The 24,462-nt window shown below is 39.1% G+C and overlaps 1 protein-coding gene and 1 long non-coding RNA gene across 4 annotated transcripts in view; one reads left to right on the top strand and one right to left on the bottom strand.

Annotated features, from left to right (window-relative positions):
* The window catches only part of spopla (speckle type BTB/POZ protein like a), a 96,994-nt gene that overhangs the window by 13,495 nt on the left and 59,037 nt on the right, over window positions 1-24,462 (bottom strand). For 2 of the 3 annotated variants that reach the window (XM_078403386.1, XM_078403385.1), the window contains 4 exons: window positions 23,947-24,055; window positions 23,340-23,473; window positions 11,019-11,140; window positions 2,750-2,901 (listed from right to left, as the gene is read on the bottom strand). In XM_078403386.1, the coding sequence (XP_078259512.1) occupies window positions 2,750-2,901; window positions 11,019-11,140; window positions 23,340-23,417 (352 nt within the window). In that variant the 5' untranslated portion in view covers window positions 23,418-23,473; window positions 23,947-24,055. The remainder of the gene's footprint in view (window positions 1-2,749; window positions 2,902-11,018; window positions 11,141-23,339; window positions 23,474-23,946; window positions 24,056-24,462) is intronic. The other variant, XM_078403387.1, reaches the window with a different exon arrangement.
* Window positions 1-24,462, top strand: part of LOC144595765 (uncharacterized) — a 38,550-nt gene that overhangs the window by 11,700 nt on the left and 2,388 nt on the right. The window contains exon 2 of the long non-coding RNA XR_013547534.1: window positions 13,505-13,628. This is a non-coding gene — a long non-coding RNA (uncharacterized LOC144595765). The remainder of the gene's footprint in view (window positions 1-13,504; window positions 13,629-24,462) is intronic.

Here is a 24,462-nt window from a genome sequence, read left to right on the forward strand (position 1 = left end):
CCTGTTTCCATGCTGTAGTTGTTATATGTTATATGTAGTGGGTATATGGAGCGAGCTGCCAGAAGGGGTAGTTCAGACAGGGACTATTGCAACATTTAGAAACAATTCTACAGTTACATGGTTTAGAGGAATTTGGGCCAAAAGCAGGCAGGTGTGACCAGTGTAGATGGGACACATTGGTCAGTGTAGGCAAGTTGGGGAGAAGGGCTTGTTTCCAAGCTGTATCACTCTATAACAAATTTTGGAGCACGTTATTTTAGATTTAATATTCTGCAATGAGGAAGAACTAACAAGTAAAGTTTCAGTTTACTTAAGAATGACCCTAATACAAGATCATTTCACATTAAGAATAAACAATGTTCAGTTTGATTTGAAACTCGAATCTTAAGACGCAGACATGGGCTGGGACAAACAAATCAACCCCACAATTGTACATCATATAATCAATGTATGTAATGTAGTGCAGCTTAGTTTCCATGTCCTGCAGTTGTTGATAATGTACCAGCAAAAGATTGGCTTTAAATCGCGATAACAATCCATAGATTGTTCAGAAAATGGATCAATAATCTCTCATGATTTTACTCAAGGAGCCAGGTGGCCCTTAAATTCAAGAGTTGTTCCAAATCTTCTACAGTTTTCACTGAGGAACAGAAAATGACTAAACCAAGTAATTGGGACCGATTGATATATAAGCGTATTTATTGAATGGAAAACAAATGATTAACAAGGCCAAAAAATGTGCTAAAAGTAAATAATTTAACAAAATAGGAACATGTAGAGAACAACCTTAAGAGGTCTCTGGTAACTTCCAATGCTGCATCCCTGATGAGTTGGAGAGCCACTGTCCTACAGGAAATCACTAACAAACAAAATTCTTCTTGTCTGAAGAAGGGTCTCGACCCGAATGGGTCTCACCCATTCCCTCTCTCCTAGATGCTGCCTGACCTGCTGAGTTACTCCAGCATTTTGTGATACCTTCGATTTGTACCAGCATCTGCAGTTATTTTCCTACACAACCAACAAAATTAGGTGTGCTTAATTATACATAGGCATTGTATTTCTAATGAGATAATGCTTATGACTGGATCTAAAGAAATCAAATCAGGAATACGACATCAAAATATTAGGAAGCAGTACTGGCAAAGTCCAGTGAGAAGAACTGAACCACAAATTAAAGCCAATTGGCAATAATACAAGCGTATCCTGTAATGAAAAGCAAAGTTGAGCCAATGAAGAGACAAAGTTGAGCCACTTTGGAGGTTTATAAAATTAGGATAGTAAAGAGATTGTACAGCAAATAAAAGGAAGGCTTCCTGCCCTGAAAAGATTTTTCCATGTCTAGCTGAGAGATTTGGATCAAAATTAATTCGCTATAGAATAGATTTCCCGGGACTGCCAGAAATTAACACACAAGTATATGCTAACAATGCAGAACATTTTCTCTACCCTGAGAGAAGAGCTGAAAAGTGCACACTAATTGGATAAGATTCAGAAGCAAGTAGATAATTTGCAGTGCGTAATATTCATTTAGGTCTTTCAAACTTTGTTCTTAGATTAGATAGGGACATGTTTGAAAACCCATATGAACAATGGCAAGTTTTATGTGAACTGACATCTGTTTCATACCCGCCTACAGATAAAAACTGACTAAGCTTAGTCTTTAAAATGATTGAAGCACATGAAAGACTGGGTAAACCATTATGCTAATCTTTTGCACTTAATTCCCCATATTCTTTATGTACCTTCATATAAACCTGAGGTTTTATGTACCATGCCAACATTTATTTGTCAACTAGATCATTAAAATTGAACCATCTAATCATTGTCTCAAAGATTGTTTGAGAGACATCAAATAGCTACCATATTTCCTTGCATTAGAGCCATCGAGAATCTCTGAGATACCCTGATGTTGCAAAGAGCCTTATATAATGCAGGTTCTTCCATAAAAATAGATCAGGGAAGAGAGTCCAAGAACGTAAAGTGGAGAGCTTTTATTAAAAAACAATTACACCTCTGATTGTTTTGAAACGTTATTTCACTTACTGCAGTTAGCTTCATAGTTATCTTTAAGCATTCAGAAAATTGCACTGAGCTCAGAAGACATAGCAATTCAGAAAGATGATTAACAATGTGTTCCCACAAAGTATCCTAAATAATTTGTGAAATACAGAGAATTGAGAAGCATAGCACAAGAACAGGCCCTCTGGCCCACAATGTCTGTGCCGAACATGATTGTTGAATAGCTGTTGTCAAATTGGTTGAGATTAATTGACATATTGATATATTTATTTGTACAACTTAATTGTAAGCAACAAAAGTGAAACAACAGCAATGGGATAAGTAATAAAGTCAACTGTTGATGTTCAAGATTAAATGTCAACCAGAATCCTGGCAAAAGTTTTCTATTTCAAATAATGAGGGGATCTTCTGTAGCCATCTCTGAGGGCCGATGAGACTACAGTGCTCAGGAATGAAATATAACTTATTCCACAGCGCAGTACTGTCTCTGCTCTAACATTGCAATTTCTGAAGTCTTCGAAAAAGTATTTGAGCCCGTGACCTCCTGAAATGAAAGATATTGAATGTCCAAGCCTGTGGAAGTATAAACCCCAGTATACACATTGTTATTCCAATCAAAACATGCCAATAAATAATTGAACACTCAACAAATTACATTTTCAAACTATGCAGCAAGAACAGCCACTGGCCTTCCAGTAAATATCAATGTAACATATGTGCAGGCACTTACCCATAGCTTTTGTTTCTTCTCTTTTAGCATTCAATAAAGAAAATTTAAACTTCGCTCGAACTTCACTTTTTGGACAACTAACTAAAAGCAAATATAAGGAAAGGTAGTCTTTGCTTTCTTCATCTAAACCTTTTGGATTTACTCGGAGGCACCTGTAACATATGCATTAAACACAAAGTATCAGTTAAAAGATTTAAATATTTTCCCGGTTGAGCATATCACAATTTTTTTCTAAACAGAATTGCTAACGCCCATAGTATTCATTAAATATTCTGTACACTCAGTAGATGCTGAATCTTATTCTCCAAGAATGGTTCAACACCAAGGCGTAGAAAGAGAAAGTTGTCATCCGTGAGTAAAGGGCTAACAAACTAACAGACCATTTAACATTTCTGTTGTGCTGAACTTCTAATAAAGCGTTTCTTTCATTGTCATAAATCAAGATTTATTTTGATCGTAATCAAAAGACTACTTCGAATTATCATAGAACAGGGGTGTCAAACTCATTTTAGGTCACGGGCCAGAACCGGCAAAATGCGACTTCAAGCGGGCTGGATCAGTTGTGCACGCGCAAACGCACGCGTGCGTGCTCCCGCAGCTTTCGTTGCCTTTGTTTTTTCAACTTGCTCTCATGTGTCTCTGTCTCTGCTATAACCACAAAGTGTTTCAATTTACGAATTTAGTTTCTTATGAAGAAGATTGCCTAGCAAGCATTACTTTTATGATTGGTATTAACTTACAGTCGTAGGCTACAAGAAAGTTGTGATGAGAGAGAGAAAAAACAATGCTATTTTGGCTAAGATTGTTTCGGGAGCAACACCCTTTTCATTAATAAACCATTTGAAATCGAACATTAGCAGACACAAATGTAAGCCTAACAAAACAAATTGTAAATGCAAGTTACACAACTGCACCTAATTTTTGTAATGATAGAAGTCAGAAAATGAATGAATCACAATATTTCGTAATGCATTTTGCTTACATGTCGCAGTGCATCGAACAGTGTCACTCATTTTTCACTTGCTGCTTCCAGACACCTGACATCTCTTGGCTTTAACTAGCCTGTCAACATCAGGGATCAGTTTCTGGGCAGTTGTGATTTTCATAATATCATTTAGGTGTGTCAGTTGCGAGCGCAGTTTGGATTTGTTAATGTGCGGTATGGAAAATATTGAATTAAAATATCCAGACTGGCATTACAAGCAAGGAGCATAGAAAATAAATCTCAGGCTCTGGATTAGCGTTTATATAACACACACAAACTCCATGTCAACCAGGAAACGTGAACCAGGACTAGTGTTGTCAAAATGCCTCATTCAAGGGGCAAAACAGGGGAGAATAGCGGCAAACTAAACCGTTAGCTTAAGCCTGCTAAAGCGGATTTACCTTTACCTTTAGCGGATGTGTACCTCCAACACATCCTCGTAAGCCTGGAGAAACTCCAGTTCATTGGCGTAGTAGTAAGCAGCAGGGGTGATCTGCGGGGTGGAGCCTGCCATGGGTGCTGGAGGGGACGGGCTGCTGAAACCGTCTCTCTCCGCTGGAACTCGGGCAGAAGCTCCAGGTGAGAGCAGGCGGCCGCCGTGAGGCAGCCCCAAGCACCGCCCTCCAACCCGCCTCACCAATGGAGAGAGCCGGCCCTGCCTACTCTCCTCTCTTCTCTGCCTCCCCTCCCAGCCGGCCAAGGCAGAGAAAGGAGCCGCTGCCCGTCCCCTCCTTCCCTCCCCCCGCCTCTGGCCACCGTTCCGTCCCCCTCCTCCCCTCCCCTCAACAACAAGCTGCTGACAGTCTGTCCCATCCAGTCTCCCAAACTCCCACCCGGCCGGACTGAAGGAGAGGAACCGCTACTCATTGCAAATACTTCAAAGACAATGAATTCCCCCTCTTTTTATGTTCAAAAAGATTACAGGAGATGGCATGGGATCGTTCCCTGCCTCACTGTAATAAATGGTCGTGAATATACTTTTTTTCCCCCCAAATCATCCCACGGGCCGCACCCCTGTCACAGAAGGAAGGATATCGGCTGTGATGGTTTATATTTATGGCACTAATTCATTCTATCATTTCCAAAGTCTGATCCATTACTTTGAGAACTTATTTGTACAGCATCTTTAGCACAGCAAAATGTCCCAAGGCACTGCACAGGAATGTAGTGATTTTAAATGAAATGCTACACCAGTCACCGAGACACAAAACACAACATTCAAATGTTTAGAAAAATAATTTTAAAAGTATCCAAAATATTGGAAAGTTTGAGTGATTTGCATGCATAATTTTATTTTGTGTGTAGAGGGGCACAAATTGCAGCGAAAAAATACATTTCTGACCTTGGAATCATTAACTAAGGACAAGGCCAGTTGCGGTGAGGTCGTTAAAATCCGTAATGTGGAATTCTCAAGAAACGAGAGAGCAGATATCTTAAATGTCACAGAGTAAAGATTGTAGTGATTTAGAGGGCAGAAGAAAGAGATTTTAAAATAATGATGAATTTAAAAAAACGCTCAATGTTTAGTTGAAACTTATTGGAGGTTTTGCATGCCTGGAGATAATGGGTAATCAGGGTTTAATTAATTAGGGTACCAGCAAAGTTTTGGAATATCTAAAATGCAGCAAGGATACAAATGCAGCAGCCAGTTTACTACCCAGTGTGCTGCAATGAAATGGAATTTCAGTGTTCTGTTGTTGGTACATATGACAAATAAACACTCTTAAATTGTTATATGGTGCTAAAGTATTGATAAGAATTTCAGCAATAAATCAGGTAAATTAGGCACGATTACATGAGCTAAAAGCAAACAGCCTGAGTGATGGCATGGCAAGCGCTATTTAACTCGTCTTGGAGTTAAGTCTCAGGCAGCTCCAAGTAGGTGTACTGAAATTGGTGTCTGGCAAAGGGAATTTATTGCGGGAACCAAATCATGCCTTTGGTTATCCCGATGTTTGGTTCAAATAAATTCTGTTCAATGCGTACAGATTAGTCTGCATTGCATTCAGCTGATGCGTAATTGCACATCTTGAATTTTCTTGGTTTACACTTAAAATCTTCATATGAATATAAATATTATGCACCAGAAATCTGAATCAATAGATATACATTTTATACATACTCCCCTTATAAATCAACCATGACTTGTGGCTTATAGGTTACAGTATTATTAAAAGAGCAATTGTTTAGATTTTCAAGGTGGTACAAAGTAAATAAATCTCATAATTTGCAGGCATAAAAATGTGCCGATTCCAGAAGGAAATCATGCTAATCTGTCCCAAAATGGTAAAAAAATCTAATTTTACACTATGCAGTTGATTTATTAACACATTATTAGTTTGGAAAGTTCCACTACATTTTGTCAAAAAATGTCCTAAATTAAAAAAAACCTATTTATTGAGATAAAATTACAGCAAGCAGCTTGCCATCAATTCTGCAAATTTTTCCACCAATTCATCAACACAACTTTATCAATAATGAATCTCCATCACCATTCCCAAATGCATCTTTTATAAACTAGTGGCATAGTAGATATAGAGGCAGAAAGGTTATTAGTGGAGTGACCACTGACACCGACTGCAAGAAATTGTCTTTTGAGTTATAACTAACGAAGATCAAAATCCTTTCCTAGTCACCCTGTCTAAAATCAAGCGAAGGCCTCAATAATACAGTCATATGAAAACTGAAGAAAAGTCTGCAGGCCACTTGAGAGGACTTCACCAGTCATTATATAGTACTACAATGCAGGGCAGCAAATAGCATATGGCTCATAGGACATCAACTCCATTTATAATAGTAGGTACCTTCATCTACAAAAGTGTACACCATTACATTTGAAATCTCATTTCTGTTTCTCCCCCAACTTGTTAATCAGCAACAAGCCAAGAAACAATTGTCTCATACTGGAAAAAGTGAATGCAAATCAGCACCAGACAAACTTGAGAATAAAATATCTACCATGGGAAGGTTAAGAAAATAAAACAGCATTTAGGAAAATAAGGCAGTAACACGTAACATTGTCTATATGCATCCTCCATACGTCTCAGTATCAAAGCCATTTTCCCTGGTTGAACTCATGAGCAGTTGGATGCAGTTGCGTGCACTGACAAAAAGAAAAATAATGGACCTCGCAACATCCTGGCAGAAGCGTTGAACACCAAGGAAATAGAACTAGGCCCCAACCACCAACTCTCCCCCCACCTAAGTTAAACTTTCTATTAACATACATCCATCAATGTGGAAGACTACTAGGTTTAAAACAGAATAAATCAAGCCTAGGCAACATCAGACTCCTTTCAAACAATATAACTTCAACTTGTTGATAACAAGCTACATATACTCAACTACTGATCCACTAGAACCATTTTCATTGATACAGACATGGAATCAAGAGCTGAGTAAAAGGGGGGGAACAGTAAAACTTAAGACACCAAAACAGTATTGCATTTAAGAGTGACACTAAGCCACACAAATAAAGTTCAATGGTGATTAAAAGAAAAAAGTCTGTGACGCGGGTCATATGTGACTTACAGAAATAAATTTGAATGGTCTTTGGCTCAGGGCATAGCAGAGAATTAATCAAAACCATATTCTGACTGACCATCCTCAGCTAATTCAATGACCATTCATCCTTCATTTCCAGGATTTAGTGCACTGATCCTGCTTTTTCCCCCTCCACATCTCAAATTCTAATGTACCCAAAGGATACAAAACATATAGGATCAAGAGATAAAGGATGTCAGAATATCAAGAAGCAAATAATTATACCACATAAGTAACAGTCAACTCCAAGCTGCTGATTTTTAACTGTGTGACCAAATATTCCATTATCAAGGTTTTACTAAAAAACTATTAATTTGGCAATTGCAATGATTACAATAGCAAAGTATAAGGACTAAGAGCAATGCTGTGACAGATATTCTTCACTTGTTTGCAGTAGCACTGCAATACCACAATCAAGAAACTCAACGCCAGGCAGAACTGTTCTGTCCAATGATCAAGATTCACTCCATCCCTAATGCACAATAACAGCTGAGTACATTTACAGAATTCATTGCAATAATTTTACTACTGTGGTTGCACACCCTCCCAAAGCAACTTAATGACAAAAGGAGCAATGCAAAAGCAACAGAGTCACCTGCAAGTTTATCTATAAGTCACAATATAGAACCATATATATAGTCTTCCATTAGAACTGGGATTATGGTCTGAAAAACTCTACATACACCAAACAGAAGTTTGACATTCTCTTTAGCAAAGCAATTAAATATGTATGACAAATTGGATCTTACCATTGCGGTCCACATTTTGGTAATTTTATTTGAAAAGTAATGAATTGATGTTTTAACCTCCATTTTCTTGCGTGGGCAGATTTTATAGAAACATAGAAAATAGGTGCAGGAGTAGGCCATTCGACCCTTCGAGCAAGCACCGCCATTCAATATGATCATGGCTGATCATCCAAAATCAGTACCCTGTTCCTGCTTTCTCCCCATATCCCTTGATTTTGTTAGCCCCAAGAGCTATATCTAACCCTCTCTTAAAAACATCCAGTGAATTGGCCTCCACTTCTTTTTGCGGCAGAGAATTTCACAGATTCACAACTCTCTGGGTGAAAAAGTTTTTCCTCATCTCAGTCCTAAAGGGCCTACCCCTTATTCATAAGTAATTCTTAAGTTATAATGATGTACAAACAAAAAATGAACTCTCCACAAATGCTGTTTGACCCAGAGTTCTTCCAGTAAAGGGTTGGTTGACCTTTCTAGTTGAGACACTATATCAGGACAAAGTGTAGAGGGAAGTGTGTTGGTATATGCACCTGATTCTATCTGCTCATCACCCTTATACCCATCTCCCTACGTTTCTTCTGCGTTTCACCATTCCTATCCCTTCCCACAGCTGGTTCCATCAGTTCATCATCCTGCCCTTATCTGGTTCTACTTTTTCACCTACCAACTCATTACTTATCAGCCTTACCCTCCCCTCTCTCTCCCACCCACACCTGACTCAAACTTCCTATTTCTCAACAGGTCCCCTCCATCATCTAACTCCATGTGACCATTATCCCCCTCTCAATTAATTCCACTAATATTAATTGTGGGGGAGGGGGAGGGGTAAAGAAAGCTTGAAGAGAGGAGGGGCAGGACAAAGTCTGGCAGGTAATAGGTTGATACAAGTGAGGGGGGTTTGAAAGACAGATGGTGGACAAAGGCCAGAGATGAAAAGACAGAAGGCGCAAGACAAAACATTATAGATTGTTAAAAGTAAAATTTTCAGAACTGCATCTTTTGAAGTCATATTAACAGAATATACAAGAATTTTGTTTTGGACTAAGCTGTGTAGCGACCATAGAGATTGGTCCTGGGAGTCGAACCCTCAGATTGGCCAGCAAGGTCACGTGTGGGTGCGACCGTAGGGATTGGTTCAGGGAGTGAGACCGTTGATTGGACAGCGTCGTCACGTGTGGTTTTGGCGCCCAAAAAAACAGTAGTTGGGAGACTTCTTCGAAGTGAACAGTTAGAATTAATGGTTGTCTGTAATCTCATTCAGTAAACTTTGTGATCGAATATTGCTGTCGCAATAAACTTCTTCAACACAGAACGAGCCTCCATACTCGCCATAGCTGACTACATTCAAATTCTTGTACTGTAAACATTTAAATAGCATACATTATCAATAATACCATCTATCAACAAATTAATGATGGGGGAGAGCAGACACTGGTATAAATGAACAGTCTTAAGTGTTCACTGTGAGGTTTCCAAATTGGTGAATGCAAACAAAAAATGTTGCTGTATGCCTGTGTCCCAGGTAGCTAACTTCGGAATGTACAATGCAACTTTTTCTTGCAACCCTTCAACTCTAATTTCATAATTTAAACTTTTTCTTAAAAAACACGTCTCTAACCTAGGAAATTGGCATCTGTTGCAAAATGGAGGAGATAATGCTTCTCATGTTTTTCCTCAATATCTAAATAAATGGATCAGTCAAAACTACATCAATATTGTGGCAAAAAAATTACTAAAAGCACACAGAAATAATTAATTATTGCAAGATTTTAGATTTTCACAAATGTGAAAAATAAGCTCTTTACAATGCTGGGCTATTTCTCTAGTGAAAGGAATAAATTAAGGAAATGACCTAGAGCAAAGCTCTCTCTATATATTAGGACAATGACTAAGTTAGTCACAAGCTTTTGCAAAGTGATAGTTTACCAAAATATTATTTCCATCCTGTAATGCAATAAATCCTTAACTGTGACAATTGAGCAAATTAGAATAAACGTATCCATTACAGACATTTCAATTACATTAGTCATTTTTCCATAAAATCTATTAGAACAATAAAACTTGACTTTATTTGAACAAAAAATGTTTTCATTAAAGCTCTGCATTCACAGTATAAAACATTTCATAAGGATCCTTCCTGGTGAAACCAATTGATTTAAACAATTCATGTTAAAAATGGACAGAACTGAGAATATCCTAGAAATTTACCTGGATAATCTGGATTACTTTGAAAGCCAAAGAATAATTCTCTTCCATAGAGTACAATCATTCCCAAACCTACTTTCTGGTATATATCCAAATCTGGAAAAGAAATACCCAATTTGGCTGCAACTTATGATAGAGCTCAAATTTGAAGCAGTTGGATACTGGGCATTTAGCTTCTATCCTACATATCTGACGGAATATCACCGAAATATGCAATGAATTAACATTCATCCAAATCCACAGAAAGCAAAAATAATGATTTACCAAGATGTTCAATTGATGTATGATATATGCACATACAAAAGAACAGGAGGTGGAGGAGTTAGAATAGCTGATCAGGTGCATGGTGTTATGGAATCCAAATAAGGAGTGGTAGGAACACACCAGCAGTAGGTCAGCATGCTCTCTAAAGTGAGAACAGTACCAACCATCACAATGACTAAATATCAGAATGCTTTCAATGCCATATCTTCTACCCAAAACACTTCAAATTTGGAGTCTTCCATACAATTATGCACAGTACTGCGTAATGATAAACGATAAGCGACAGTGTGGAGATATAAAATGTATTATTTTGCATCAATTTCAAATATTTTTTTCTTGCTGCTAAATATATTTAACCTTTTAATTAATGGAGTTCTTATTAGGTATCCCGAAGTGATTATATCCCCAAAGGTGTACATAGATAAATGAATTATTTCCTAAATTCCACTTCTTTAGCCTTTTTGATTAAGATTACTAGTAATAGAATGTGTTTTATACTGTGTCAATATATAGAAATAAAACTTACCACTTCATTTTATCATTTGGCCCAGATGAGAAAGTTGAACTCTTTAACACTTCACCCATTTCCTCTCGACAAAAGCTAAAGTTATTGATGGTCCACATGTAGGAGAACTTTACCACCTTTACCTAAATATTAACCAAAAGAAAGGATTTGAAAGGAATAATAAAAAATATAGCTCGAAAAAGGAGATAAGAAGATTTACCGTTTCCACCAACTGAACAGTGATAATCTCATACAAAACTGGAATAAAGACATTTCCCCACTGTTAGCTTTCCACCACACATTGTTCTCTTTCTGGTTGTGAATAACTGTTTAGAACAAAAGTGCCCAAGAGGACGATGTAAGCATTAGCCAAAAAGCTTGCACTTTACATCACAGGTGTCCAAGATACTCAGCAAAACAATGAAGGGAAACTGGATAGAATTATTATCTCTTCCTCATTATTGGGTTCAAATACAAGATTTCTCCACCCAACAACACTGCAGCAATACTTTCACAGTTTACTAGCACCTTAAAGGGCAAAAAAGTACTGGCTTTGCCAACAACTCACACTTGGCCAATAAAATTAACATTGAGGAAAAAACTATTACTTGAAGAGCAACACAGACATCCAATGTAATGTATGCAAGCAAAATCATTATTTTTGGTCAATACCTAATTGCTTTATTCTATTTTGCATGAAACCCAGCGCGACTGACGCATTTTAGAAAAATACCATTGGTCCATCATTTAAAATACTCCAGTGTGTATTTTCAGTGTTGCTGAAAAGAACATATTGCATTTTTGTATCTTTTTCAGGATCATAAGTTGTCCCAAGTATTCATGGCCAATTTTTTACGTGTACCCATTTTGCACACAACAGGGCAACAAATTTGTAATTCTTTCATAGATGTCATGCTACTGAAAAAAGCTTATTTACAGGTAAATAGCCAGCATCATAAAACACGGTGCAAGTGTTTAATGATCTCAAACATTAGAACTTCAACAAATAATTTAAAAGAACAATTCTTCTGTGGAGGAACACAACAGGATTAGGCTGCATCTAGACAGATGACACATCGGGTTGGGACCCCTTCTCAGGCTGATGGAGATAGGGAGGAAGATGCGAGGGGAAGGACTGGGCAAGAACGGCAGGGATGAACCAGTCCATCAATGGGATGGCAGTGGAGAGTCAACAGCTTCATGTAAATCTCTGAAGATCTAGACACGACACATTGATGCAAATCCAGTGTTCATCCATGCCAGATGTCTGAAGAAGGGTGCTAGCCCAAAATGTTCTCTGATCATTCCCTCCACAGATGTTACCTGACCTGCTGAGTTTCTCCAGCACTTATGTTTTACTTTCATCAATGCCTTTACTTCCTTAGAATATTGAGGAGATTCGATATTTCGCCGAATACTTTATTGAACTTCTACAGGCGAACATTAGAGACCATGCTGACTGGATGCATCACTGCCTGGCTTGAATGCCCAGGAACAAAGGCGACTGGTAGACATTGCCCAGTGCACAGGAACTAACCTCCCTCACCATTAAAGGGATCCAGAGAAGTCCCACACCATGCTGATCATGCTTATCTTGCTTCTACCATCGGGGAGGTTGTACAGGAGCCTGAAAACCGTGATCACCATGTTCAAAAATAACTTCTTCCCTGCAACCATCAGGCTCTTGAACACTGCACAACACTAACCACAACCTAAACAACAATGATCTTTATTTTTAGTTGCACTACAGACTTTGGTTTTGCAGTATTGCTGATTATTAATGTATTATATTATTGATTATTGTATATTTGTGTTATTGCATTAATGAGCCTGTTAAGTTGCACCAAGTAAGAATTTCATTGTACAGTGTCCAGTACGTATCATAAGGTCATGTGATAGTAGAATTAGGCCATTCAGCCTATCAAGTCTAATCCGCCATTCTCCTGCCTTCTCCCCATAACCGGACACCTGTACTAATCAAGAATTTATTTATCTCTGCATTAAAAATATACAGACTTGGCCTCCACAGCCTTCTGTGGCAAAAAAATCCACAGATTCACCACCCTCTCAATAAATAAACTTCTCCTCATCTCCTTCCTAAAAGAATAACCTTTAATTCTGAGGCTATTACCCCTTGTCCTAGACTCTCCCATTAGTGGAAACATCCTCTCCATATCCACACTATCCATGCCTTTCACTATTCTGTATGTTTCAATGAATTCCCCCCTCATTCTTCTAAACTCCAGCGAGTACAGGCCCGTACTGACAAACGCTCATCATTGGTTAATCTACTAATTCCTGAGATTTAACACTGTTAACTTAACTAATTGGCGGATTCAGGTAATGTGTTCATTGTCAGATAAGTCAGGAAGGAAAGAGAGGGTGGAGGTAGTAATCAAGAATATCCCATTTTTATCCCATAGCACAATCTGCTCAAAAGAAAGGACAAACATCTAGAAATAATGATTTTTTTTTAGCAATCTGTAACTTATAATTGTTATCCATAGATCGTCTGCCTGGCCAGCTAGATACAGCACCAGGTGCAGTGGCTTCAGAGAATCAAGCCAAGAACCATAATGTGCATCTGTTCCTCACTTGGAAGTTGGAACTTGTTTGACCATGCACTTTCAGGTATTAAATGCACTTTGGGGACTATAATACAAAGCACAGCAAAAGCTGCAAGTTCTATTATGTGCAACAATATAAATAGTCAGAAACATTAAATAAGAATCACCAGTTACAACCAAAATTTCTAGCTCATGATCAAAGATTGGGTTAGGCTGGATCTATATTGAGAAAAGTTTCTGTAGGCATTTAAAAAACTTCAACCAATTATGACCAAGATCAAAATGGTTTTCCTTCAAATTGTATGGACGTCACAAAAGCTGAGGAATTTGAATTCAGTGGTAAATCAAGAATAAAATGCTAGCCTTTGTAATGGTGATCATGTAACTATCAACCAGATTGTCATAAATATCGATTTGACTTAATATTGCCTTTGTGAGAAATGAAATTTTCTGTCCTTAGACTGCCTCCAAAGAACTGGCAGGTTTTAGTTTATTTGACCCTGAGCCAACAGATATTTGGACGACCTATGCAGCCCCCTGTAGCTGGGGCATGGCCACAACAAAATCCCATGGCCACAACAAAATCCCATGGATTACAACAGCAGAGGCTGTCATAGAATGAGTTGATATTAAACGAAAGGAAAAAAATGTAATTTAAAAATATAGGTCACACATTCCCAAATCTCTATATTTTTTAAAACAACTACATCCTCAAATTGTGTGAAAATACATTTAAAAGTAGGCCATTTGGCCCTTTTAGCCCTCTCCACTCTTCAAGATTATGGCTGACCTACATCAACATTAGTTTGAAAATCCGTTATCTTATTTGGAAATCCAAACGGTGAAAATTACAACAGTCTGGCTTCTGGCTCATCACTTTGCTTCCTCCTCACTCACTGGAGCTCCGGGTCGCACACTCCCTTCCTTCTTGCTAAGGTCTTGGTTCCTGTATTTTCTGTTCCAATTTGCCAGGGCCCTGGTACTGGTGCTTTCCCTTCTGACTCTGTGGGGCTCTGGTTCCCACACTTTCCATATTTTTAAACCAACCTGGGTCCCTTTATGTTTATTAGATTCACTCAAAGGTTGTTTGTAATACTGTTCAAAAAGTTTTTAAAAAAGTGATTAAAAATGTGTTGACAATAACAGGAATCAACATCCCAAAATGCGAAAAACCTGCTATTTCATTGCCAGTCTTGAGCTTGACGGATTATCAGAGTTTGACTCATTTTGATTCCCTTAAAGTTTAGAATATATTGATTTCAAGGCATTTCAATAAATTTCAAGGCATTAACACAATTCTCCTCATCTCAATCACTAATTTTTAGTTTTAGAGATACAGCATGGAAACGAGCGCTTTGGCTCACTGTGTCCACGCCGATCAGCAATCACCTGTACATTAAGTCTTGTTCAGGTGTTGTTCACCTGTTCCACCAAGTCTTTCACACAATCCATTAGGAAAGAAAGCGGCATAAGAGGGATAACGATTCCAAAGAACAGACACTCGAGTCAAAGCTCTCTTATACACGATTGACGTTATCCTCTTCTGTTTGGATTTCTGTTCGTCTGCAGATTGTGTGGCTGTGCAACCAGTTCCAACTGACCTCAGCAACCCCAGACAATTGCAGCAAATGCGAGATTGCAGTCTTTAGCTGGTCAGACTGATCCCTTCGGATTAGAGGCGAGGAAACCAGAAGACCTGGAAACAGCCCTTAGGGAAAATATACAACCTTGACACAGACTGCACCAGAATTCAGGATCGAACCTATCTCTCTGGCGCAGTGATGCTTGCCCATAATATGTAGGGCTTGGATGAGAAAGTGGGATAACATGGAACTAGTGTGAATGGGTGATTGATGTCAATATGGACTCAGTGGGCCGACTGCCCCATTTTATTACTGTATCTTATAAAACAAACTAAAAACATGTCCTTGCTTAGCTGAAGTCAAGAAGGGCCGACTTGGTCAGATCTGGAGTCTCAATCCCACTGCATACTGCTTTTGGGGTCACAAATGTGCAGATGAGGGTGTCATTAAGCGTACGGGGATCGCTGGGCGGCACGGACTTGGAGGGCCGAAAAGGCCTGTTTCCGGCTGTATATATATGATATGATGATGATATTAATCTCCTCTGGAATGTACTTTTAATGTGGTTGAAAACCATGTAGTTAGTGTTCTTTGTCATTTATCATCTGCTGCATAACACAGTGCTGTACTGGCAGTTTGATAAGGACGCAAGCTGAAACAAACACCAATTCTTGCTTGAAGATCATCAACTCGGACATATGCATACTTTGACCTACTCGAAACATACTGGTTTTACAATGAACGGAGCTACCCACATCTGAATCTACACACTGACACATTCCAAGTTGCAGGACAATATTCTGATGGAAACACTAAAGTTTGGTGCAGACCCCCCCAAAGACTCTATGGAGAAAGACTACAACTTGGAGTTCTTCTTTTGCTGGATATAGAGGGACTGGACCCTGTATAATAACCCCTCAATTTTTAATCTGTTATTCAACCATAATGTAAATTTTGTGAACGTAAAGATATGCTTGGTACAGCAAAAAGTGAGATAATAGACAATAGGTGCAGGAGTAGGCCACTCGGCCCTTCGAGCCAGCATCGCCATTCAATGTGATCATGGCTGATCATCCATAATCAGTACCCCGTTCCTGCCCTCTCCCCACACCCCCTGACTCTGCTATAATTAAGAGCTCTATCTAACTCTCGAAAGCATCCAGAGAATTGGCCTCCACTGCCTTCTGAGGCAGAGAATTCCACAGATTTACAACTCTGAGTGAAAAAGATTTTCCTCAAATCTGTTCCAAATGGCCTACCCCTTATTCTAAAACTGTGGCCCCTGGTTCTGGACTCCCCCAACATTGGGAACATGTTTCCTGCCTCCCTTAATAATCTTATATATTCAATAAGATCCCCTCTCATCCTTCTAAATTCCAGTGTATACAAGCCCAGTCGCTCCAGTCTTTCAACATACGACAGTCCCGCAATTCCGGGATTTAACCTCATGAACCTACATTGCACTCCCTCAATACCAAGAATGTCCTTCCTCAAATTTGGAGACCAAAACTGCACAGTACTCCAGGTGTGGTCTCACTAGGGCCCTGTACAACTGCAGAAGGACCTCGTCATGAAGGCCAACATGCCATTAGCTGTCTTCACTGCCTGCTGTACCTGCATGCTTACTTTCAGTGACTGATGAACAAAGACACCCAGATCTCTTTGTACTTCCCCTTTTCCTAACTTGACACCATTCAGATAATAATCTGCCTTCCTGTTCTTACCACCAAAATGGATAACCTCACATTTATGTTCTGAATTAGATACTTGAAAATTGTGAAAAATTTTTCTTCTTAAATTTGAGGGACAGGGTAAGAGAGAAAGGCCCCAGGACTGACTGACAGACATGATCTCTGGGGTTCGGACCTGGCTGCATTTGAAGGTTGGGTCCAGTTTGTTTGATGATGTTTGGGTCTCAGAGTCCAGATCCCGAGTCAGACTTCAGTTTCTATTCTCTCCCATGTTCCATTTAGTTCCTTTGCGGTTTTAACAGGACCACAACATTACTAACCAGTCTTTTTAAAGAACTGGGGCTAGTCTGGGAATTTTCAGCTCCATCTCCACCTCAAAGTAGTATGGGAGAGCCATTTTCTTTCTCCCGTTGACAACTCTTGTCTGGGACAGTCACATATCCATCAGCTTTGCAATTTTCCAAGGCAGCTTTTGCCCACACACTACAGACATCCGGCCTCCATCCAAACTATTGCAATCTATTCATCTTAATGGCCAATTTAAAAGTAATTAGGAATGGACAATAAATGGTGACCTTTGCCAGCAATGCCCACATTCCCCGACAAACATTTTTAAACTATTTTCTTTCTAGTCATAAACATTTCTTATCCTGCCATTATCAGTTTAAGGGATTTCATTAGCCAAACTGAATTTAAGAGAATTCACCAATTTTCGTCAAACTTTATTGCAAATAGATCTTTTGATCTGCTTAGTTCATTTCATCAAGAGGTAAACAAAAGAAAAAAAAATCAGTCAGGGCGAGATGCAACATGGAAACAGACCCTTGAGCCTTCTGAATCCGTGCTATTCATCAACCTCCATTTACACTAATAAGACACTTTCCCTTCTTTATTCTTCCTGCATTTCCAGAAACATTCATTTATTTAAACACTAATTTTCCCTACAGATAAATTGATACGCTTCCTCCGACATGGCACTTTTGGAGGTACAAATACCATAGTCTTTTGCCAGCAATGAAGCTTCATTAAACAAACATAAATTTACAAATTAGTTCAAAGTTGATTTGAAATCTAAAGTCAATGAAAAATAATCTGCCTGTGATTTTATACCAGTTACCCAGCATTTCCTTCTATGCAGTCAGATATGTGCAGTAAGGAATACATTGCTGATATCTATTAAGAAAACCAATGCAGGAGGCAGGTTAATAATAAACGACTACACGTTAGCAAACTGGATTCCTTGTCCCCTGGAGTTAGCAGGCAAGATGTAAATTGGACATTAGTTCACAATTGGGGATTTTCTACCTCTTTATACCACATATCACCATTAGATTAATCTGCATTCCTATAAATTGAACACTACTTGGAAAGTTCAAGGTGGCAAAAATACAGAATGCAAGGTACTACGAGAGTAGTCTGTGGCAGAACCACAGATGTGGCACTGAACTATCTGTTGAGACCTAATACAATAGGCAGTAGGAGAACGAAAGACAAGGAAAACAATTACTTCATCTAATTCTCAACTACCTACGTGCAAGAAATCTTTATGACAACATGGGTAGGATGGAATACCACACAATCCTTGTGGAGATGAGGACATGAAGGCACTGAACATCTGCAGTGTAGAAGTGTTGTCCAACTCAGGATCACTTCAGATTAGATCTAGCAGCTCAAAGTTGGGCATCCATGACCCTGAGACCAGGAGCAAGGGAAAGGCAATACACTACAATATGTAGCTTCATAGTCCAGTATATCCTCATTCTATGCTTTCCATCAGGTGAGAAAAATAACTTTAGTTCAAGTTGAATGGAACACAAAAACATAAGTTGTGTCAACTTAATGAACTGTGAATAAGGACTGTACTGATTCAAAAAAGCAGATCATCTTGCTATAAACAGATGTGTGATTCAACAAGGATTCCTGTCATAGAAGGATTCCCGCTGCGGCCTACCATCGGCCATGCACCTGGAGTGGGCGGCCTCCACCTGGGACTCGCCTGTGGAGGTTCCGGCCGCGGGAACGTCGGAAGCTCGAAGGCCCTGCCTTGGGTGGGGGCCGACGTTGGGAGCTCCGGCAGCGGCAGCGTCTTCGCCCGCCCCGAATCGCGGGGCTTGGGTCGGCCCGCCGCGGACCTTTCACCGTCCGGCACGGCCTGAAATAGGCCGCGGGATTTTCTCCACCAGGCAGGGCTTCAATGTCAGGTGCCCCGACGTGCAGCAGCAGTGTCTTCGCCTGCCCTGAATCGCGGGACTTGGGTCGGCCTGCTACGGACCTTCCACCCGTCCGGTGCGGCCTGGAACGTGGCAACTCCAACAGCCTGACCGCTGGAGAAGACAGCAGGGAAGAGAAAAAGACATTCTGGCCTTCCATCACAGTGAGGAGGTGACTGGAGGAGACTCACTGTGATGGATGTTTCTTTTTGCTTGGTGTTGGTTTATGATTGTGTGTTATTGCTTATTTTTATTGCTCTTATTGTTGGACTGTGGGTAATCTTTCATTTCACTGCACATTTATATGTGTGTGACAAATAAACTTGACTATGACTAAAAAAACTTAACTATGACTAGAACGTATGTGATTGCAAACGATCAAATAATTGGAGGTTGCTATTGTCAACCTGTCTGCGATCAAGTCCAGCATGCAAGTGCAAAAGTGCTAGAGTTTACAAGCTTCTTCATTAATTTAGCACTCAGTTTCCCACTAATCACTAACTATCAAGCCATTTATTTATACTGTTTTCTTTCAGTTGATCATTCACAATCTATGCCAGTACATTATTCTGAATCCCACATGCTACTGATATCAGGCTAATTGGTTATAGTTATAATTTCTCTTACTGTTTTCTTAAATATTGGAACATTTGATACTTACCAGTGAGAACCATTTAAGAGTATGGAATTACAAAAACATCCCATCAATGTATCCATAATCTCCATAGCCATTTCTTTCAAAATTTCTTCAGATACTTATTCATTCAGAACATGACTTTTCAAGTTAAGAGGGCTGCAGAATGATAGGTGTCTGTGTATCAATCATTTAGGTAGTTGGTGTGGAATATGGCACTAAGGTAGATAAACCATGATCATACTGAATTGCAGAGCACGCGTGAGAAAGCTTCTACTGTTTTTTCAAATTCTTCTCTTGTTATGATAGTGATGCCTTGGCAGTATTGCATCATTCACTATGTTGCCCAGGCATCACTGACAGCAGTAGAAGCGATCCCATGAAAGGTCTGGTTAATGAAATCGCAGGGACAAGCCATTGGGCTTGTTCCTACTCCACCATGACATGGCTGTTCTTTGCTTCAGTATCACTTTCCAGCACTGGTCTTCAATTCCTTCAATTTTCCTATATATAATATATATATATATATATATATATATTCCTTTGAACATAAACTGTGAGCCTTCACGATAAAGAATTTCAAAGACTCACCAACTACTAGGGAAGAAGGGTTTTCCCATCTCTGATCTAAATGGCGTGCACCTTATTTTGAGACTGTAATCCTTAGAATTAGATACTCCAGTCACAGAAAAGTCAACTCTGCATCTACCACATAAATCTCCTTAAAAATGTTGTGCTTCAACCTTATTACCTTCCATTTTCCTAAATTCAAGAGAGTACAGGATCTGCCTCTAAACTCTCATATGTCAAACCTGCCATTTGAGAATCAGTCTGGTGTACTTTTGTTGTGCTCCCTCTAACAGGGGCAGCATCATGGTGGCACAGTTGGAGAGTTGCTGCCTTGCGCCAGAAACCAGGGTTTTTATCCTGACTACAGGTGCTGTCTGTACGATGTTTGTACATTCGCTTCATGACCTGCATGGGTTTTCTCCAGTTTCCTCCTACACTCCAAAGACTTACAGATTTGTGGATTAATTGGCTTGGTGTAATTATAAATTGTGCCTTGTGTAGAATAGTGTTAGTGCATGTGAATTGTTGGTCGGCGCAGACTTGATGGGCCGAAGGGCCTATTTTCACACTGTAGCTGTAAATTAAATTAAAGCAAGTACATGCTTCCTTAGAGAGGGGGACCAGAACTATTCAAACTATTCTTGACATATTCTTATCAAAGCCTCTATAATTGAAGGAAGACACATTTCCCTTGCATGCAAGTTATCTTGCAATAAATGGGAACGTAATGCTTGCTTTCCTAATGGCCCATTGAACCCGTGTACTAACTTTCAGTGATCCATGTGCACCGAAATCTTAGTCCCATGGATCATCAACATTTAAATCGCTTGCAATTAAAAATAATTCTTTCATTTTTTCCACTAAATTTGTTGCTCATTTTCCAAAAGACATTTAATTTTTCATATACATCCTTTAACTGGTTTCTATTCTTATGGCATTGTCACCTAGCTTTGCATAATATGGTCTGATCTGGTGGTAATACAATTCCCAGATTTAATTCATTGATTATAGATAACACTGGATATTCAGCAACCATCCTGTGGCATACCATTGGTCAGTCTCCCAAATCAATATTTATAAAGAATTTAATGCTCTAATCAGTGTTTGCTAAAGCCTTTTACGTGGCACATCCTATCCTCGCTTTTTCGTCGCACAATATTAAGTCTGAAATAGCTTGCTCCCTTGTTGGTGCCTCAATAAACTAATTTTGGAAACCATCTAATTTACACTTAATAAATTTATCCTCCACATTAACAACGTTAAGTTGGCTGACCCAATCCATTAGGTTAACGTTCCCCATGAATATTTTATGAGTGTCTAAATTTGTGATTTATATTTTGCTCTACATCACCACTGCTATTAGAGAGCATATATAACACGCCCCATGCCTTTTCTTAGCTTCACCCAGTTTCCAATTTCAAAAATACTCATCTTCAGTTGATCTACATTGCTGTGTTATTAAAAATATTGAGTTCAAAAGATACACTTAGGGAAGGGGTCAAATAAAATCCAAATTTTTGCACCGCAAATGTAAGCTCAAAAGGTTGTTCCTCCAGCTTTTATCTCAAAGTCTGTTAACACTGGCATGGTTAATGGCAGATATTTGCTCAAGAATGTCATATCGAAATAAAGCAGGAAAACCCAATGTGTCTAATTAACTGTATATAAAATGAAGGATGTTTCGATAGTGTAGCCATCTCTTATCAATCAATAACCCATACATTAACCAATGCTAAATGACTCAAAATCTCTCACAGCCTTGTTCTAAAAAGACCAAAGAGCTAACTTGTGATGAGCATGACTGACCTGGACAAAAAAGCAGTGCTTGACCAAGAGTGGTATCAAGTAGCCAGTGTAGTACCCAAGCAAGTTGTGAATGAAAGGGACACCAGCATTCCCCCAGCTAAAAACAAACCTAACACAAGATCATGAAAATACAACACAAATGCAAGGAGGTTCCCTGGCATTTTAAATCAAAAATGTGTTTTGATGCGTTCTCCCTGTTGTAACACAGGAATTGGAAAAGGCAATTTTGAGCTGAAACTTTGATAATGCCAAAATATTTTACTTTAGTAATATTGATTAATTAATATATATTGGTCAGGACGACAGGAATACCCATGGGTATTCTTCATAAAGTGATTCAACTGGGTACGGCACGGTAGCGCAGCGGTAGAGTTGCTGCTTTACAGCGAATGCAACGCCGGAGACTCAGGTTCGATCCTGACTACGGGTGCTGTACTGTAAGCAGTTTGTACGTTCTCCCCGTGACCTGCGTGGGTTTTCTCCGAGATCTTCGGTTTCCTCCCACACTCCAAAGATGTACAGGTATGTAGGTTAATTGACTGGGTAAATGTAAAAATTGTCCCTAGTGTGTGTAGGATAGTGTTAGTGTGCGGGGATCACTGGGCGGTGCGGACTTGGTGGGCCTAAAAGGCCTGTTTCCGCGCTGTATCTGAAATATGAAATATGAAAAAATAAATATGGGTTGCGATACATCCAGAAATCAAAAGTTGATTTGGGATTTCGTTTTTCACCTAAAAGCTATGGTTGTAGTTGGTGTAAGCCAATCACCCCAAAACACAGGTGTAGAATCGTATCATGGCAATGCCATGCCAGGCCTAACAATCCTCAACTGTTTCACTTATGACCACTGTTCAACACCAAAGTCAGAAGTGGGTACATTATTTAACAATTGCAATATTCAATTCCATTCAAAACTACTCAGATAATGAAGCAGTCCATGCTTAAGTTCAGTAAAAGCACACAGCATTCATTCAGGCTGAGCTTTTACCAGATATGCGCAACATCTGAATTATGACTCAATGCCTCAAGTAATATGTGAATACCAAACAAGCTATTACTTTTGCCTGTTTGGATATCTTTGCTTATACATGGAAGCATACATCCCACACAGTTGTCTCTCTGTTCTAACCCAACTATGAAGTAAAACAATTCAAATTTAATAAAGCCAAAAGACAGGCAAGCATTAAAACACTTAAATTTGCTGCTCATTTCTGCAGGGAAAAGTAGGTCCCACTATCATGACTTAATAATCAATCACAGAAACACTAGGATGGACAGTACCTGGGTGTAACACCAACTCTCTGCCACTGGTCCACTAGACATTTCTCCAGGCGGAGGGGGTGTTGGCACCCTTGACATCGCCAGCTTGTCCACCGTTTTGAACCTAGATGCCACAGTGAGTTTCAGGGTTTCTCCTGCAATGTAACACAATTAAATTACTAACCTCCGAATATACCGATTGCGGGGCACAGCATTAAGTTAAAAGAATTTGTGCAATTACTGTACAAATATAGTAAAATTATTCCAAATTGCTGGAATTTCCATATACCCACGAAAAAATACTGGTTCAAAATGACCAATATGCTACTGCAGTCATTTTCTCATACACAGACAACCGTGCAAAAATGACTGCTTTTTTAATCTTCTGTTTACAACATGTGCAATTTTTGATGCTGGAGAATTGGAATAAGGCGACATAACGGGTCAAATGTGTTTTAATGTTGATAAACCCACTCGCAAACTAACGCCCCAGTGCAAATCAATAAGAGGATATTTCCATAGATTAATGGGTGGTTTAATAAAATAACAATTTATTATTAACTCCAATTCGATTAACAACGGCATCTATAAATGTAAATGATTGACAAAAATTCATTTACACACTCACATGCCCATTTTGGTGCTTTTAGCCTAAGCAATAATGTTTCCCATCATGCACTGATTCATCTCAATCTTCACATCAGCATTCAAAATGAGGTGGCGGAATGGACTGGTTTCTTTTCACAAAAATAAAAAAAAACAAATTATTACTAAAGCAGAATGCAAGGAACAGAAACCAATAAGGAGGGGGCAAAAACAGCTCATCACAATGCATATGGCACCCAAACCAAATGTGTTGCTAACTTGATTCAACTGTTTATTCTAACTTCCATGAAACACAATTACTATTCTTTCAATTAATCTATTTGCAAACTTTCACACTTGCTAAAGGAATGTTATGCCATCCTGCTTGCACCCAACTCACTGCTCATGTACATGACAAATATAAAGTGATCTAAATGAATTTACAATCAGGCATAGCCAGTCAGCACCACAGATATAGATCACATTTCATTAATTTAGTTTGCAGGTGGGGGGAAATCAGCCATTTTTAAAAATTCCTACCTTCTAAAACTAGATCCAC

Source organism: Rhinoraja longicauda, chromosome 8 (assembly GCF_053455715.1).
Source record: "Rhinoraja longicauda isolate Sanriku21f chromosome 8, sRhiLon1.1, whole genome shotgun sequence".
Taxonomy (NCBI): Eukaryota; Metazoa; Chordata; class Chondrichthyes; order Rajiformes; family Arhynchobatidae; genus Rhinoraja; species Rhinoraja longicauda.